The sequence below is a fragment of the Bison bison genome, unplaced genomic scaffold (assembly GCF_000754665.1).
Source record: "Bison bison bison isolate TAMUID 2011002044 unplaced genomic scaffold, Bison_UMD1.0 scf7180017864244, whole genome shotgun sequence".
NCBI lineage: Eukaryota > Metazoa > Chordata > Mammalia > Artiodactyla > Bovidae > Bison > Bison bison.
This window is the reverse complement of record NW_011494816.1, coordinates 3,468,130-3,486,310: the sequence shown is the minus strand read 5'-3', so window position 1 is coordinate 3,486,310 and position 18,181 is coordinate 3,468,130. Positions and strand designations below refer to the sequence as shown.

Genomic DNA, 18,181 nt, shown 5'->3' with positions numbered 1-18,181 from the left:
ACCTCCCCTTTTCCCCTTTAGGGAGAGTTTGTTTTCTAAGTCTGTGACTCTATTTCTGGTTTATAAATAAGTTTATTTGTATTACTGTTTTTAGATTCCATATATAAATACGTGACATTTGTCTTTCTCACTTACTTCGTTTAGTGTGATAATGTCTAGGTCTATCCAAGTTGCTACAAATGGCATTATTTCATTCTTTTTTATGGCTGAGTAAGATTCCTGTGTGTGTGTGTGTGTGTGTGTGTGTGTGTACACATACACACGTGCGCATGTGTGCATGATTCTTTGATACCCCATGGACTATGGCCCACCAGACTCCTCTGTCCATGGGATTTTCCAGGAAAGAATACTGAAGTGGGTTGCCATTTCCTCCTCCAGGGATCTCCCTGACCCAGGGATCGAACCCATGCCTCTTATGTCTCTTGCGTTGGCAGGCAGGTTCACCTGGGAAGCCCTATGTGTGTGTGTATGTGTGTATATGTGTGTATCTTCTTTACCCATTCATCTGTTAGTGGATGCTTAGGTTGCTTCTGTGTCATGTCTTGGCTGCTGTAAATAGTACTTAAAGCTTCTGTTTCTTGCTTAAGTTGTGAAGAATAGAGAGAGTAGAGCATCATTTTAATAGCTCTCTGAGCATATTCTATTAAATTGTTAATTAAGTAGATTTAAACCCACTCAAGATGTATTCTGCAACATTATACTTTATTAAGTTTAGTTAATGTGATCTTCATGTTGATGCAAAGAAAAAGAACTTGAAATTTAATTTCATTACAAAGTAAATGAAAACTGTAGGTTATCAAAGTTAATTTTTTAAATTATAGTATAATATATATAACCTAAAATTTGCCTTTTTAATCATTTTAAATTACATTTACATTGTTGTATAACCATCACCCCAATTCTCAAAGTTACTTTGAAAAAGCCTATCACTAAGACTTTTAAGTAGATCCAAATGTGTAAATGTTCAGAAAGTATGAGATAATATTGAAATTTTGTTTCTGTTGCCACTGCTGGTTTAAAAAATATTTTTCTTTTATGGTAAAAGAAACCTTGGTAAAGGAACCTTTCTTTCATTACTATGATTTGATGATGCCAAAAGGAGAAACTATACAACTGTAAACATTTGCACATTTTCATTCATAGTTTAAGCCCAACCCTTGAGACTCACAGGTTAATGAGTATCTTATGCTATGTTGCAAAAAGTATGAATTTGAAGTTTTCACTTAAATTCCCATTTGTAGTCTTGACTATATCCTGCCAAATTCTTGAACTCTCTGTAATACTGTCTATGCCAATTTACTTTTCCTAGACGAATATTTCTCTATTCTCTGGAAGTATAACTCAGGTTGGAAGTCCTGTTGGCAGTGCAATGAACCTTATTCCTGAAGATGGCCTTCCTCCCATTCTCATCTCCACTGGGGTAAAAGGAGGTATGTAGACTTAGATGTTTAAACAGGGATAGTTATACATGCAAAATGTTGCCTTCCAATTAAGGGAATGAGAGTGAATTCAAGTAATAACCTCCTTTCTCTTTCCTAGCAACAAAAAAGTGATTATTCAGTGCCATGAAAAGCACTGTTGCTGTTAGTGATTGTTTTAGAGAATATATTTATGTTTTTATATTATAATTGCATTTGTTGAAAGGCTGTATTATTTTTAATTGTAATATAAATGTAGCTTATTGGCAGTTCTTTCTTTATATTCCAAAGCATATAATACTCTGTGAAGAGTTGCTCATAGTTCTAGGATTGACCCATGTTATACAGTCAGTATATTCATTTAACTTTTTGTTTTGAGTAGAATACACATTCAGAAATGTATATATAATAAGTGGAGAGCACAGAACATAAGTACCAGTTTTCTGTTAAAAAATATTTTTAGTGAGCCCTGGTAAGAAGCTAAGTTACTACTCAGTCAAAAGAATGCTTATCTATATGTGAAATTTTCTTGTTGATAGATCCAGATCAGCATCCAGTCAGTACATTTTCAGGAGCTGGTTTTTTCCAATAATCTTTCCTCACTTTTGTCCTAGGCTTTTACCTTGTCTCCTTGCCTTCAGTTTTTCTCACCTTTATTTAATTTTGCACATTGGTGCCAGTTATCTTTTTTTTAAGTACAGTTATTTACAATGTGTTAATTTCTGGTGTACAGCAAAGTAATTCAGTTATACATGTGTTTGTGTGTATATATATGTATGTGTGTGTGAGCATGTGTATGTATATATATACTTTCTGATGTATTTTCCATTATGATTTGTAACAGGACATTGAATATAGTACCCTGTGCTGTGCAGTAGGACCCTGTTTTTTATCCATTCCATATATAATAGTTTGCATCTGCTAGTCCCAAACTCCCAATCCAACCCTCCCCCACACGCCCATTTCCCTCGGCAATGACAAATCTATTTTCTATGTCAGTGAGTCTGTTTCTGTTTTGTAGAGAATCTACATATAAGTGATATCAATTCTCTTTCTGACTTGCTTCGCTTAGTATAGTAATCTCTATGTCCATTCATGTAACTGCAAATGGCATTATTTCGCTTTTAATAGCTTAGTAATATTTCATTGTGTGTATATACACCATATCGTCTTTATCTGTTCCTTTGTCAGTGGACATTTAGGTTGTTTCCATGTGTTGGCTATTTTAAATGTTGCTACTCTGAACATAGGGAGGGGTGCGTGCATGTTTTCAAATTATAGTTTTGTCCAGGTATATGCCCAGAAGTTGAATTGCTGGATTATATGGCAAATCTATTTTTAGTTTTTTGAGGAATCCCCGTAGTGTTCTACATAATAGCTTCACCAATTTACATTCCCACCAGCAGTGTAGGAGGGTTCCCTTTTCCCCACAGCTTCTCCAGGATGTTATAGGTAGACTTTTTAGTGACAGCAATTCTGACTGGTATGAGGTGGTACTTCATTGTAGTTTTGATTTGCATTTTTCTATGAGTGATGTTGAGCATCTTTTCTTTCATGTGCCTGTTGGCCATCTGTATGTCTTCTTTGGAGAAATGTCTCTTTAGGTTTTCTGCTCATTTTTGATTGGATTATTATTTGTTACTGAGATGTGTGAGCTGTTTGTATATTTTGGAAATTAAGCTCTTGTTGGTTGCATCATTTGCAAATATTTTCTCCTAGTCTATAGATTTCCTTTTCATTTTGTTTATGATTTTCTTTGTGATGCAAAAGCTTATAATCCTGCTTAGGTCCAGTTATCTTTTTAAACATAGATATTATCATATACTGTTCTTGCTTAGAAAATTCAATGGGTTCCCAGTGCCTTCAGGATAAATTACTTCCTTTGACGTGTAGTATTCCTGGTAACTTTATTTCAATTTATTTAATTTTATTTTCAGCCACCACCGTAGTACTTTACAGGCATACTACAGATTATTTGCTGTTTTCTGAATGTTCACATTTCATACTTCCATGCTTTTTTTTATGGTGTGGAATAGTGGGAAGAACATGGACTTAATTAAGAGCTGGAAAAGCCTGAGTTTTAATTCCAGTACCAGTCCATTTTAGCTCTATGATCCAGTGAAAGACTCTCAGACCTGTCTTACTCTTTGCAACCCCATGGACTATACAGTCCATGGCATTCTCCAGACCAGAATTCTCCAGGCCAGAATACTGGAGTGGGTAGCCATTCCCTTCTCCAGGGGGATCTTCCCAACCCAACGATCAAACCCAGGTCTCCTGCTTTGCAGGCTGATTCTTTACCAACTGAGCCACCAGGGAAGCCCAAGAATACTGGAGTGGGTAGCCTATCCCTTCTCTAGCAGATCTTCCTGACCCAGGAATCGAACCAGGTCTCCTACATTGCCGGTGGATTGTTTATCAGCTGAGCTACCAGGGAAGCCCTTATGATCCAGTGGGCAAGTCATTTATCTCTCTGAATCCTTTTCCTATTTTTTTGTTTTCTTTTAAATTATGTAACTATACCTACTTAAGTATCATTATGAATATTAAATTAAATTTCATACCTGAAAATACATAATAAAATTCGTACAAAGCAGGCATTTAATAAATATTTTTATTATTTTCCTTTCTTCTCTCTAGAATAGAATACCCTGCTATATGCCAGTCTCCTTGAATAACTCTTCAATCTTTCAAAATCCATATTAATGGAAAACTTCTCTGAATCCTACCTTGGATGTCTTTGTAGTAGTGTTTTACATCCTCATCTCTGTTTAAAGAGAAATTCTTATAGACTATTACTACATTAACACATTTTTCACTGTAATTTACATACTGTAGCGGTCTGATTCTTTCACCTAAACCATGAATTCCTTCAGTCTGAATTCATGTTTGTGTCTTCTGTTCCTTTCATGGTTCTGGGCTGAATGTATCCTACTGTCAAGTCCAGCTTGTGTCTCAGGTGCTGCAACAATGAACTTTCACATAAAGTTAAGTGTTCTTTTGATTGGATAATACTTCTTTACTAGAACCGTCTAAAAATATTCTTTTGTAATAAGTAAATTTGCCACTTAGGTTTCAAATTTGGGTTATTTTAATAAATCTTAAATTAATAAGAAATTAACTTGGCCTCTGTTGTTAAATTTAAGATTGTGTTTTCATTTCACATGTTATATGTGAAATTCTTATTATGATAGTTGGAGGATTTTTGTTAAATCAAAGTGTTGTTTTTAAACTGTGATATAAACCATTGTGTGGAGAAGTCTAAGCATAGGATAACTGTGTTACCATCCAAACTGGACTGGTTCACTTTTGAGAATGAAAGGGGCACTATTAACATGACACTAGGGTAGCAGATATAAACCTGTATTTGCCTATCTATAAATCAGTTGCTTTTTCCTATGAACAATGAGGCTGTTCCTCTATCAGATTTCTTTCTTGATTTGTCTCTTTAATCAGTCTCTTACACTGTTTTCTCCCTTTACAGACTATGCTGTGGAAGAGAAACCATCACAGATTTCAGTAATGCAGCAGTTGGAGGATGGTGGCCCTGACCCACTTGTATTTGTTTTAAATGCAAATTTGTTGTCAATGGTTAAAATTGTAAATTGTAAGTTGAAAATTTGTTTTTTTTTTTAATTAAAATGAGGTACTGAGTCATAGATAATAAAGCTTTTAGATTCATTACACACAAGTATTTTTAATGAAATAAATCCTTAATGAAAACTGGTTGCTGAAGAAGTACATCTTAATGAAAACTGGGTACCAAAGAAGTTGGTTTGTATAAAATTATATATCCTTGAGGACAACTGTGGGACTGAGACTCTTGTTTTTAGTCAAAGGAGTGAGATAAGTGAATTCTCCATGGAGGAAAGCCAAACGGAACTTCTGAGTTAAGTTCTTCTTGAGATGAGTATGCCAAGTCACAACTCACCACTTGGATAACTAGAGGTGGATAAATTATCCAGGGGGATCAATTTATGCATGCTAGGTTTAAATCTCAGAAACATTTAATCATGGTGCAAAACCTTATTTGGGAGTAGTGTTAACTAACACATAGTAAAACTTCAATGTATCACAAGTTAGAACTCAGAAGAAACTTCTCAATTCTTGGTGCTAGCTTCTTAGGCAACAGAATGAGAGAGAGGACAGTAACTTCAAATCTTGGTTCCAGTATCATACTGGAAAATGGAGAATGCATTTATCCTGGATGAATGTTAATAGGCAGAGTTTTGGAGAGACGAAGAAAGCACTGGGGAATAGTCCTCCAGTCTCACTGTGTATTTGCTTGCCCCCTTTCCTTCTAGGATCAAATTTTTAAATAATTTGCTTGCAATTTCAATTTACCATATCTAGTTTATATACTTAGAAAATAGCTAGTCTAGATTTCCTTAAGTGTGTACCATCTTAATATAGTTGGATTGGGCACCTTTTGTTTGGTATATAAAGAAACAATTCCCAGAGGGAAAGAAAGGTCTTGTATTAGTGTTGATTTATATCATGTATCCGTAATTTTATTTGAACCCTCTTTCAATTCCATTGAGAATCTTGTGTTGAAGTACAAATAATAAAAGTATCATGGACTGACATTGTTTTGAACTACATATAGCTTGTGTTGTTGTGGCTCTGCGTAGCCTTAAAGTGAAGAAGTGGAAGTAATTAGTCCAGAAAAGCCATGCATTTCACCACTTTTTACAGGATGAAGCCAGTTAAAGTTCTCTTGCTGGCTATCTGGAACTTTCTACCAGGAAAGACTATAAATAGCTAGACTCTTTCAATCACAGTTTAAATTTAGTAAGTGTACATCAAAATATATTTTCTGTAGGCCACAGCCTGAATCCAATCTAAGTGTTTGCTCCAAGCCAGAGGCATTGGTATGTTTTATTTTCTGCAATAGTCCTTTGGCTCAGTAGTGACAGTTCACAATTGAATTATACAAAGTCAGTGGGATCTATTTTATTCTTCAGTGTGTTAAAACAGAGAGTTCTGTGCATTTCTTAAGGGTAAGGATTGAGAAGAAGGTCTTCATTCATATATTTTTATTTCATCTGTAGATGTGAACAGGAAGTGCTGGTGTTTCACAACAAAGGGAATGCATGCAGTTGGCCAGTCTGAGATAGTCATTCTTCTGCAATGTCTACCAGATGAAAAGTGTTTGCCAAAGGATATCTTCAATCATTTTGTTCAGCTTTATCGGGATGCTCTGGCAGGTGGGGATACTTTATGAGTTTGTCTGCACCCTTTATAGTTGATAAAAAATTTTGGACTCAGATGGAAAATAATAGTCTTTAATTTGGAAGCCTGGCATTGGACTTTGGAATTATTGGCAAGTTAGAACTTGGCATGGTTTGAGGAAGTTATAAATTTTAATACTTTATCTAGTGTAGTTGTTATTATTTTACAAAGACTGTAATCAGAGTTGTAAGATAATCCACTGACCACAATGTAAGAATCTTTTCTTTTGATTGGTTTAGGACATGGTATTATTAACTGGTAGAAGGAAGGATAATGATAACTTGCTAACTTGTTTAATAATATTCATATAATCATAATGTAGATATTCATTTAATTTTCAAGTTTCAAAAACCACTAGCATGGGTGACTTTATTATGATTTCAAAGTAAATTATAAATATTATTAACTGTAACAATATGAAAGTAAATGCATAGCTATTAGAAGTTATTAAACACTCTATCCCTAGCTTAGTGGTTTCTCTGCTATATGTCACTCAGAAGACTGCAGAAGCCCTTATATGAACTGTCTTTATAATTCTTTTATGAATTTTTAATCTAAACTACATGTATTAATAATAATGTATATATGTGTTTATATATGTTTCTTTTTTAGCGTATATAAAATTTTTGGTCACACATCACCGTTTATCCTTTCCACAGTAAGGGGGAAAATGGTGGTTTGTGAGAAGTGACATTCTGAGAGTTTCAGGATGCCTACTGGTTATTGCAGGGCATGGGAAAGGTATTTCTCCCCATTTCCCCTCTCTTCCTGCATGTCTTATACTTATGTTTTGCAAACAGACACTCAGAACATGAATTTGAATGAAACAGGAATTGTATGTACCAGATTATTTTTTTTGGAGTTAGTCTTCAGTTATTTCCCTCTTTTACTTAAAAACCTTTCTTGGCTTCATGTTACCTTTAGAATGAACTGTGTACTCTGACATTCAGTGCTGTACATATCTGATCCTCTATTTTCAATCTCATTTCCCACTAGTAATCTTCTAATAGTACCATTGAAGCCAAGCTAAACATTTCTTGGTTTGTTACACATTGGGTTAGCCAAAAAATTTGTTTGGGTTTTACAGAAAACTGGCTTAAAACTCAGCATTCAAAAAACTAAGATCATGACATCTGGTCCCATCACTTCATGGCAATTAGATAGGGAAAAAGTGGAAACAGTAACAGATTTTATTTTCTTAGGCTCTAAAATCACTGTGGACAGTGACTGTAGCCACAAAATTAAAAGATGCTTTTTCCTAGGGAAAAAATCTATGACAAACCTAGACAGTGTATCAAAAAGCAGAGATATCAGTGTTGGACAATGTGGTCTGTATGGTCAAAGCTGTGGTTTTTCCAGTAGTCATGTTCAGATGTGAAAGTTGGACCATAAAGAAGACTGAGCATTGAAGAATTGATGCTTTTGAAGTGTGTTGCTGGAGAAGACTTTTGAAAGTCCCTTGGACAGCAAGGACATCCAACTAGTCAGTCCTAAAGGAAATCAACCCTGAATATTCGTTGGAAGGACTGATGCTGAAGCTGAAGCTGCAATACTTTGGTGAAGAGCTGACTCAATGGAAAAGACCCTGATGCTGGGAAAGATTGAGGGCAGGTGGAGATGGGGGTGACAGAGGATGAGATGGTTGGGTGGCACACCGACTCAGTGGACATGAGTTTGAACAATGGAAGATGGTGAAGGACAGGGAAGCCTGGCGTACTGCAATTCATGGGGTTGCAAAGAGTCAGACACAACTTAGCGACTGTAAAACAACAACCAGTATTCTTGCTGTGAAATCCCATGGACTGAGGAACCTGGCAGGCTATAGTCCATGGGGTTGCAAAAGAGTCAGACACAACTTAGTGACTAAACAACAACAATGCTTAGGAGAAGAATTGCTTTTTTATAGGGTATGGATATCTTCAACATTATTCCTTCCTTAGTCACTCAGTCGTGTCCGACTCTTTGCGACCCCACGGACTGTAGCCCACCAGGCTCCTCTGTCCATGAGTATTCTCGAGGCCAGAATACTGGGGTGGGTTGCCATGCATGCTGCTGCCGCTGCTGCTAAGTCGCTTCAGTCGTGTCCGACTCTGTGCGACCCCATAGACAGCAGCCTACCAGGCTCCCTCGTCCCTGGGATTCTCAAGGCAAGAACACTGGAGTGGGTTGCCATTTCCTTCTCCAATGTATGAAAGTGAAAAGTGAAAGTGAAGTCGCTCAGTCGTGTATGACCCTCAGCGACCGCATGGACTGCAGCCTTCCAGGCTCCTCCTTCCATGGGATTTTCCAGGCAAGAGTACTGGAGTGGGTTAAACTGTTTCCCAGAGAGGTTTACCAGTTTATATCTATCTGTGCCCATCTCCAGTGTATAAAAGTTGTCAGCACTTGATATTATCAGAGTTTTAATTTTTGCCATACTGGTGGATATAAAACGATATCTCACTCTGAATTGCATTTTACTGACTATTAATGAGATGAGCATATTTTCATGTATTTATTGGCCATGTATAGTTTTTTTCTGTGATGGATACATCCTGTTTATGTCTTTCACCCCTGTTTCTATTGCATTAGCATTTTCTTTGGGATTCCTTTAATTTTTTCAACATATGTGTTAACTATGACCATTTTCTGACAGAGTTAAATTCAGTATGTATTAGTTTTTTATTTACTGTATTCCTAAGCCACAAACTTACTGGCTTAAAGCAACACACATTTATTCTCTCAGTTTCCATAGGTTAGGAGTCCAGGCACAGCTTAGGTGAATCTTCATCGCAGGGTGCCTTAAGGTGTTAGCTATGCTGGGCTTCTCATTTGGAGCGCAAGGTCCTCAGGTTGTTGGCAGAATTCACTTTCTTACAAATACCCATTTTCTTATTACAACTGATTGGGACGTACTCTTGGCTCCTAGAGGCTGCCTGCAGTTCTTGCCTCATAGATAGTTTACCACGTGGGTGTTTTCCTTTCCTTCAGGTCAGTGGGACTGTGTCTCCGCTTTGAATCTCTGACCTCTAGACCTAGATTTAAAGAGCTTATGTCAGGCCAACTCTGATAATCTCCCTGTTGATTAACTCAAAGTTTATTGATTAGTAACCTAATCATGGGAGTGACACCCAATATATTAATAGGTATTTGAGCCACAGAAAGGTAGGGAATTAAACAAGGTGTGAACAAGAGGAAGCTGACAGTTCTGCCTCAGAGCATTTCAGTCCTTCCAAACATGACACAGACCTCAGCATGCTTCACTCATTTAATATCCTTGCCATTCTTATATTTGTTGTAATTTGTTTTACCTTTTGTAATAGAAAAAATATTAATTATATTCAATTATATTCAGTTTTTAATTCCAGTATTAAAAATCAATACTGATTTTCAGTTCAACCAAAATTATTAAATTTACCACTATATTTTCTTGTTATCTGCTATTTTAGTATCCCATGTTTCCATTAGGACTTGCTTTTCTTGCTGAAATACATCTTTTAATTCGTTCTCTTGATGAGGTTGTATGGTTATTAAACTCCATTAGTCTTTGTATGTCTGAAATGTTTTTATTTTTCTGTCATTCTTGAGTAATTAGTTGGCTACAGAATTCTAGGTTAACAGATTTTTTCCCTCTCTTTCTTCCTTCTTTTGTTGATTGCTTCATTTCACCTTCCCTTAGCAAGTACTTTGAAGGTATTACTTCATTGTCTTTTGGCATTTTCTGCAATCTGAAAGAAAGTGAAAATGTTAGTCTCTCAGTCTTCTCCTACTCTTTGCGACCCCATGGACGAGAGCCTGCCAGGCTCCTCTGTTACTGGAATTCTCCAGGTGAGACTACTGGAGTGGGATGCCATTTCCTACTCTAGAGGATCTTCCTGACCCAGAGATTGAATCTGGGTCTACTGCATTGCAGGCAGAGTTTTTGCATCTGAACTTCCAGGGAAGCCCTGCCATCTAGCTGCTTTTTTTGAGCTGCATGTGTTATGGATTCTTAGTCCCCTACCAGGGGCCAAGCCCGTATAAGGGCAGCATCCTAATCAGTGGACTGCCAAAGAATCCCCCTTTTTTCCTTTTTTAATAAATAGTTATTTGTCTTTCCTCTTTGGCTTTTAGAACTGTCTCTTTCTCTTTGGTTTTCTGTAAGTTCACTACTAAAGTTCTCTGAGTTTTTTTAGTCTAGTATATGAGGTATAATTTATATACAGTAATGTACCTTTTTAGACATATATTACTATATATAAATACACATATATTCAGTTCAGTGAATCTAGACAAACCAATAAAGTCCAGTAACAGTGTCAAATATATAATATTTTCATTATCTTTAAACCCTACCTCATGTCCCTTTGTATTTAATCCCCTCACTTTACCCTCTGCTCCTGGCAACTAGTAATTTGATTTCTGTCCCTGTAGTTTTACATTTTTGAGAAAGTTATATAAATGGAACTCACTGTTGTATTTGACTAATTTTTTTAGTGCAGTGCTTTTGAGATTTGTCTGTATGGTTGAATGGATGTTGTTGTTCAGTGGTTCAGTCATGTTCAACTCTTTGCGGCTCCATGGACTGCAGCACTACAGGCTTCCCTATCCTTTACCATCTCTCAGAGCTTGCTCAAACTCATGTTCATTGAGTCGGTGATGCCATCCAACCATCTTGTCCTTTGTCATCCCCTTTTCTTCCTGCCTTCAATCTTTGCCAGCATCAGGGTCTTTTTTTAATGAGTCAGCTCTTCATATCAGGTGGCCAAAGTATTGGAGCTTCAGCTTCAGCATCAGTCCCTCTAGTGAATATTCAGGATTGATTTCCTTTAGGATTGACTGGTTTGATCTTGCAGTCCAAGGGACTCTCAAGAGTCTTCCAGCACCACAGTTCAAAAGCATCAATTCTTCAGCACTCAGCCTTCTTTATGGTCCAACTCACATCCATACGTGATTCCTGGAAAAACCATAGCTTTGACTATATAGACCTTTGTAGGCAAAGACATGTCTCCGCTTTTTGATATTGTGTCTAGGTTTGTCATTGCTTTTCTTTCAAGGAGCAAGCGTCTTTTAATTTCATGGCTGTAGTCATCATCCATAGTGATTTTGAAGCCCAAGAAAATAAAGTATGTCACTCTTTCCCCATCTAGTTAACATTTTTTGAGAACACACTGTGTGAAAGATGCTATTTGGCATTTTACAGATATATATTCTATCATTTATTCACATCAAGTCTGAAATTTAGTGTAAGCTTCCCTATTGTCACAGATGCTGAGGCTCACAGAAATTAGGTAACTTGTCCCCAATCTCTTAATAGTAAATGCTCAAACTAGTGTTCAAACCCATGTCTCTGTGATTTCAAATACTGTGATTTTTTTTTTTCCAAAATAACATTTTCCTTCCTTGATATGGGGATTATTCTGTTCTTATAGATCTGGACCAGCAGTTTAAATGTGCAGCCAGATTTGGTTAATTCTGGGGCAAAGATTGTTGTTGTTCAGTCGCTTACTCATGTCTGACTCTTTGTGACGCCGTGGACTGCAGCATGCCAGGCTTCCCTGTCCTTCACCATCTCCTGGAATTTGCTCAAACTCATGTCTGTTGATTTGATGATGCCATCCAACCATCTCCTCCTCTGTTGCCCTCTTCTCCTTCTGCCCTCAATCTTTCCCAGCTTCAGGGTCTTTTCCAATGAGGCAGAGGTAAAAAATACCCCAAAGGTATTTTTAAGATGATGATGCGCAGTGAACGTGGCTTTCAGCCATAAAGCTTCTCTGGATTCTTTGGGGTGGTATTCTCTCCACTTGTGGTCCCTGCTGTTAGTATAGCTTCCACTTCTCTCAAGGGTTCTATGTTCCATCACTGAACTGTTCTGCAAATAGACTCTAGTTTCCAAGGAAAGTAAGCATTAACTTCTCTGATGGTGATTTCTCTACTTGTTATTATTTCAGAGGTCTCAAAGGAAGTTTGCACATGTCTCGGAATAAATCTGTTACATTATTGGACAGCTCTTATCAGGAAGTTCTTTTGTAATTCTAAACTGAGAAAACTGTCTCCTTAATGAAGAGACTATTAACTAGTAATAGTAACTATTGTTACTATTTCATTCAAAAAATACTTGAATTAGAAAGTACTTGGTTAAGAGCATTTGCAAGTAAAAGAAAAAAACCTGCCTGATATGAGATTAAATAAGCCCTAGGTTGTTTCTGTTTCATATTTACCTCAACTATTAATAAAATTAGAATAAATCCAATCTGTGGCTCTACTTTCTCCATGAATTTTTTTCCCTTAAGTGTCTCTTATGTATCTGTACTTAATGTCTTCATTAATTATATTTGTGAATTGAATTTATTTACTCAGTGGGACTGTAAACTGTGTGAGAGCAGGTACCTAATCCTAATATTTTTTCATGACGTTTGAGGTAATAATTCTGATCCTGACACCTCTAAAGTAATTCATACAGTAAGTTGTATAATCTAAAGGAAGGTATCAATATTTTTTGATATCTTTTAGCCAGACAAACTAGAGTGTACTAATAATGCAAGGTATTTTATGCTCACCAGAAGCCCTCATCAAATTGGAAAACAAATTTTCATTTAATAAATGCCATTTATTTAAAAAACAACTTTATAAATGTGTGTCTTTCATAGTGAACGGTTGGGAATTAATGTTTGGTAATGTCTGGCCCAGTGCTGATAATAATTATTATTAAAAATATGATTGTTTTATTGATAGTAATTAATGTACTTTTTTGTTTTAGGGAATGTTGTAGGCAACTTGGGACATTCCTTCTTCAGTCAAAGTTTCCTTGGCAGTAAAGAACATGGTGGATTCTTATATGTGACATCTACCTACCAGTCACTGCAAGACCTAGTACTCCCAACCCCACCTTACTTGTTTGGGATTCTCATTCAGAAATGGGAAACTCCTTGGGCTAAAGTGTTTCCCATCCGACTAATGTTGAGACTTGGAGCTGAATATCGACGTAAGTAAAAAATACCCTCTTCTAAACCATATGACCAAGACCAAGACATAAAAACTAAGCAAAGACTTGAGATATTCAGAGCCTCATGGTGATACAATTAAACAGAAGTAGTCTTTTAAAATAACTAAGCTAAATTAGGTCAGTATCTCTACTTTCTCTTTGTGGCCTCCTCCAGGGATCTTCTGGACCCATGTCTCTTGCATTGCTTTGGCTGTAATGGGAAGGACTCAAAATAACAAGTGAGGATGTTAGTGATTATTGCCTTATAACTTACTGGTTTTATAGGTTAATTTATAGGTTTTATACATGACCATCTTCAGAAAAAATGAATATCAGCGTAACAAGTATTTTTTATAATATCCATATATGGTGAGCATATTTTTTGTCACTTGCTTGGAAAATAGTTATGACAAATTATATTTTATATAATGTAACAGACTGGAAGCTAGTGAGAGATAACTCTCAGCTGGTAAAGTAAGCAATAAAAGAGCCTCTGTGTCCATGGTTGTAGCAGTGCAACTAAGCTGTGATTGTTTTTAAAGACATTAAGGCCTGAATGCAAGCCTTATTTTAAACTTCATATCAAAGTTGCCCTGGTCTAGGAATCAGACCACTGGAATAGGTTTTTAACTTTGCCACTTACTAGCTCTATTACTGTGAGTGAAGTCATATAAGTTGCTGACTGTCAGTTTCTTTGCCTTTTCTGTTGCATGGTATTATTAAGAGGATGGTATTATGAATCAGCAAAATAAAGTAAGGAAAGGAAAGGATTAAAATAAGAGGAAACATTTGTATCTCCCTGGCTTGCACAGGCAGTTGAAACCGTAAAGTTCAAGGAGCCAGTTAGGATCACCTGGTGTTTGGCTTATCTAAGGAGTGTCCTGATTCAGATATGTATAACAGTGAACTCTTTTAAAAAAGACTTCCTAAACACAGAGGAGGGAATTCAGTGCTGTAATGAGTAATTACAGTTATATTTTGAGAACTTTATAAAGCTTGATATCTCTTTTACCAAAATTATAAGCTGCCAAACTTAGTCTGTTCATTTCTCATTTGCATAGTTTATCCATGCCCACTGTTCAGCGTCAGATTTCGGAAGCCATTGTTTGGAGAGACCGGGCATACCATCATGAATCTTCTTGCAGTAAGTTGAGAATTATTATTTTCTTGTTCCTTACTGGGATTTGTATGGGAGAAGGAAGCAGATTTTATTATTTTGTTCATACCTTGCTGCTTCAGGGAAGTAAAGATTTATGCTAAAAGAAAAGAACAGAACATGTATATTCTTTGGAAAGTACTTGGAGCTTTGGAATGAAATAGTACTGGATTCGGGCTCTTGGTTGTACACTTACTAAGTGACCTTGCAGGAGGTCACTTAGTGAGGAGTAGTGCATACTTAAAGCCCCCAGCATTATGTCTTGTTTTAATTTTAAGCCTAGCATCCTAGCAATTTCCCCTGTGTCCATGTAGCTTATAGTTTAGCCAAAGATTGATCAGAGATTGTATTCACATACCTCAAGGCAATAAGGCATCTATACTTTCTTGATGTGTGGACTGGGATTCAAATGTTATTCCTTTATTTTCCACTGGACTCTGTCATGTCTCCTTGGCACATGCATAGGCTCTGACCCTGTTGACCAAGGATTAGTTGGCTTGGGCCCGCTAAGGTCTCTGCTGCACATGTGCATAGACTAAGGTCAGTCCTGGGTGTGTATGTGGAGAATTTATGAAATTCCCTGTGGCTGTCTCATTCCCAGAACTCCTTGTTAAATTTCTGGCCAGTCTGCCTGCTTATTACTTGCTCCAAATAGACTAGCAGCCTCTGGGTAACAGAGCCACTGGTCTTCTTTCACTAGTCACTGAGATTACCACTTTGGCTGAGACACTCCAAATCAAGCAAGATTCTACAAGAAGCAAAACTTACTGTTTTCACAAACTACTACCTTGCCTTGGTTGAACTACCGGACAAACTTAAGGGCAGCTCCAGGCAAGAAGATCACAGACTCAACTCTATTCTTCTTACTTGAAATTCAGTAATTTTCCTGAATGAGCACATCTCAGTGTATTGTGTGCTTTTAGCCTGAGTCAAGGGCACTGAAATGGTTAGGTTTTTGTTTTCTTTTTTAGATAAATTATCTAACTTTATTGCTTTTGGGGGACTTGATTTATTACTCTGTCATGGAATTGTAGTTGTAGTTCCAGTTATCTTTTAAAGAGATTTAAACAATGAGAAAAGTTCTTATAGGTCTACTCATGTAGCTGCCATTTGCAGTGCTCTCCATTCCTTTGTGGAAATCTGTATTTCCATCTGGTGTCCTCCTGCCTGAAAGATTTCCTCTAATGTTTCTTATAGTGTGGATTGACTGGTAATGAATTCTTTTAGCATCTGTGTTTCTTACAAAGTCCTTTGTATTTGAAAGAAGATACTTTTGCCGGATGTAGAATTCTAGGCTGACAGTTCTATTCTTTGAGAATTTTAAAGATTTACTCTATTGCCTTCCGGTTTGCATTTTTTTCTGATGAGAAATATATTTTCCATCTTGCCTTTCTTTGTTCCTCTCTACAGCAATTTGTATGATATTTGGAATGAGAATGTAAGAAGCATTTTTTTCCCCCACAAATTGAGTAGAAATTTTGAGAAACAAGAGCAGGTATTGACATCAATAGACAAATACTTTAAATGTACAGCCATTTTTCTAATATACTATATAATTATGCTCAGATACTTTCTGTCCTTCAGCCACGACAAAGAAACTTTAAGCTATCACCAGTAGGACACTTAGCTGTTATTTCACTATTTATGATGAAATTTTTATGATTCTTTGTAACTCAAAATGCTTTATATTATTTTGCTACCACAGTAGTTCTCTACAAGTTAGTAGGGATGCATATTATTTACATTTTAAAGATTCAGCAACCTAAGCTTAGAAATTGTATAGCAAATTGTAAAGCCAGGGTTTGCATCTTCCTACTCCATCCTCCTTGCTCTTTCTACTGCATACTCCTTGTATTCTCAGTCAGTGCTCTTAGATGCAAACACTTGTGAGAACAAGCTTCTAGATTTAAAGCAAACTTGCTTTGTAGAATTTATTGAATTTAGGGTGGATCGGATCATTACATTTTTCTCAATATTCTAGCCAAATAAAGCATTAATTATCATATGTTGAAAGTAGTACTATTAAATTTGTTTTGAAATGTAGTTATTAGCTTCTCTAAACACTCAACAAAGTAGTCTATCAATTCAGTTTTGAATTATGTTAAAATTAACTGGCTCAGAGTACAGAAAAAACAGTTGTAATGCAAATTACCTATTCAAACTGTAGGGTTGAGAATAAAATAGTGGAAAATATATGGTGGCCATCATAAGTGGAAGAGGGCTTCCCTGGTGGCTCAGTAGTGAAGGGTCCTCTTACCAGTGCAAGAGACACAGGTTCAAACCTGGGTCAGGAAGATCCCCTGGAGAAGAAGACGACAACCTACTCCAGTGTTCTTGCCTGGGAAATCGCATGGACAGAGGAGCCTAGTGGGCTACAGTCCATCAGGTCTCAAGGGTCAGACATTGCTTAGCGACAGAAACAATAACCACAGTGATTTTTAGTGACTTTGAACATTATTTGGAATTAAGCTAAACTTCACAGATTAAGGACACAGTCCTTCATAAGACTGCCATTACTTCAGATGCTAGCTGTAAGTTCAAGGGTCCCCAGACCTCCTATAGTTAGCACTAACTAGATACAAATGTGGGAGATGCCACTAACCCGTCAGCTTTGATGATTCACTAGAATGATTCACAGAACTCAGCAAAGTATTATTCAGTTGACCTTTGAACAACATGGGCTTGAACTGCTCAGATCCACTTAGGTGGATTTTTTTTCCAGTAAATTTGTACTACACAGTCCATGGTTACTAGAAACTGCAGATTGCAGAACTGCAGTTTAGAGAGCTGAGTTTATACTCATGTTATACATGAGTTATAAATATAATAATATTTATAAATATTTATAAATAAATAATAAATAAATAATAAAAATCCATGTTATACATGGATTTTTTACTGTGCAGGGGTTGATTCCCCTAACTCCCATGTTATTCAAGAGCCAACTGTACTTAAGATACAGTTTTATTATAACAGTGGAGATATAAATCAGGAGCAGCCAATAGAAGAGACACAGAGTGCAGGGTCTGGGGAGAGTTCCAAACAAGTAACTTTTGTGTCTTGAGTTTTTATTGGAGATTCCTTACTATTACTGATTGATTGAATCATTAGCTATGTTATTGAACTCAATCTTCAGCCCCACTTCAGCATTCCCCAAAAGTCAGGCTGGTATCGTGCACCTCAAAGTCCCAACCTCTCATCATGTGGTTGATGTTTCTGAAATGGCCAGCTACCACCCTGAGTCATCTTGTTAGCCTGAATATCATCAAGTTGACACAGACTGTCAAATGACATCGACATAGGGCCAACCAGGAATAACAAGGGCACTCATATCACTCAGGAAATTCCAAGGGTTTAGAAGCTATGTCCCAGAAACCAGGGGCAAAGGTCAGCCAAATTCTTTATTATACAGTAAGATCTACTCAATGCCCA

The 18,181-nt window shown here is 36.7% G+C and overlaps 1 protein-coding gene across 3 annotated transcripts in view; it reads left to right on the top strand.

Moving 5' to 3' along the window:
• The window catches only part of ZFYVE9 (zinc finger, FYVE domain containing 9), a 118,040-nt gene that overhangs the window by 60,651 nt on the left and 39,208 nt on the right, over nucleotides 1-18,181 (top strand). For all 3 annotated transcript variants that reach the window (XM_010847191.1, XM_010847190.1, XM_010847189.1), the window contains 5 exons: nucleotides 1,310-1,430; nucleotides 4,903-5,025; nucleotides 6,470-6,625; nucleotides 13,369-13,593; nucleotides 14,655-14,737. In XM_010847191.1, coding sequence (XP_010845493.1) covers nucleotides 1,310-1,430; nucleotides 4,903-5,025; nucleotides 6,470-6,625; nucleotides 13,369-13,593; nucleotides 14,655-14,737 — 708 coding nt within the window. The remainder of the gene's footprint in view (nucleotides 1-1,309; nucleotides 1,431-4,902; nucleotides 5,026-6,469; nucleotides 6,626-13,368; nucleotides 13,594-14,654; nucleotides 14,738-18,181) is intronic.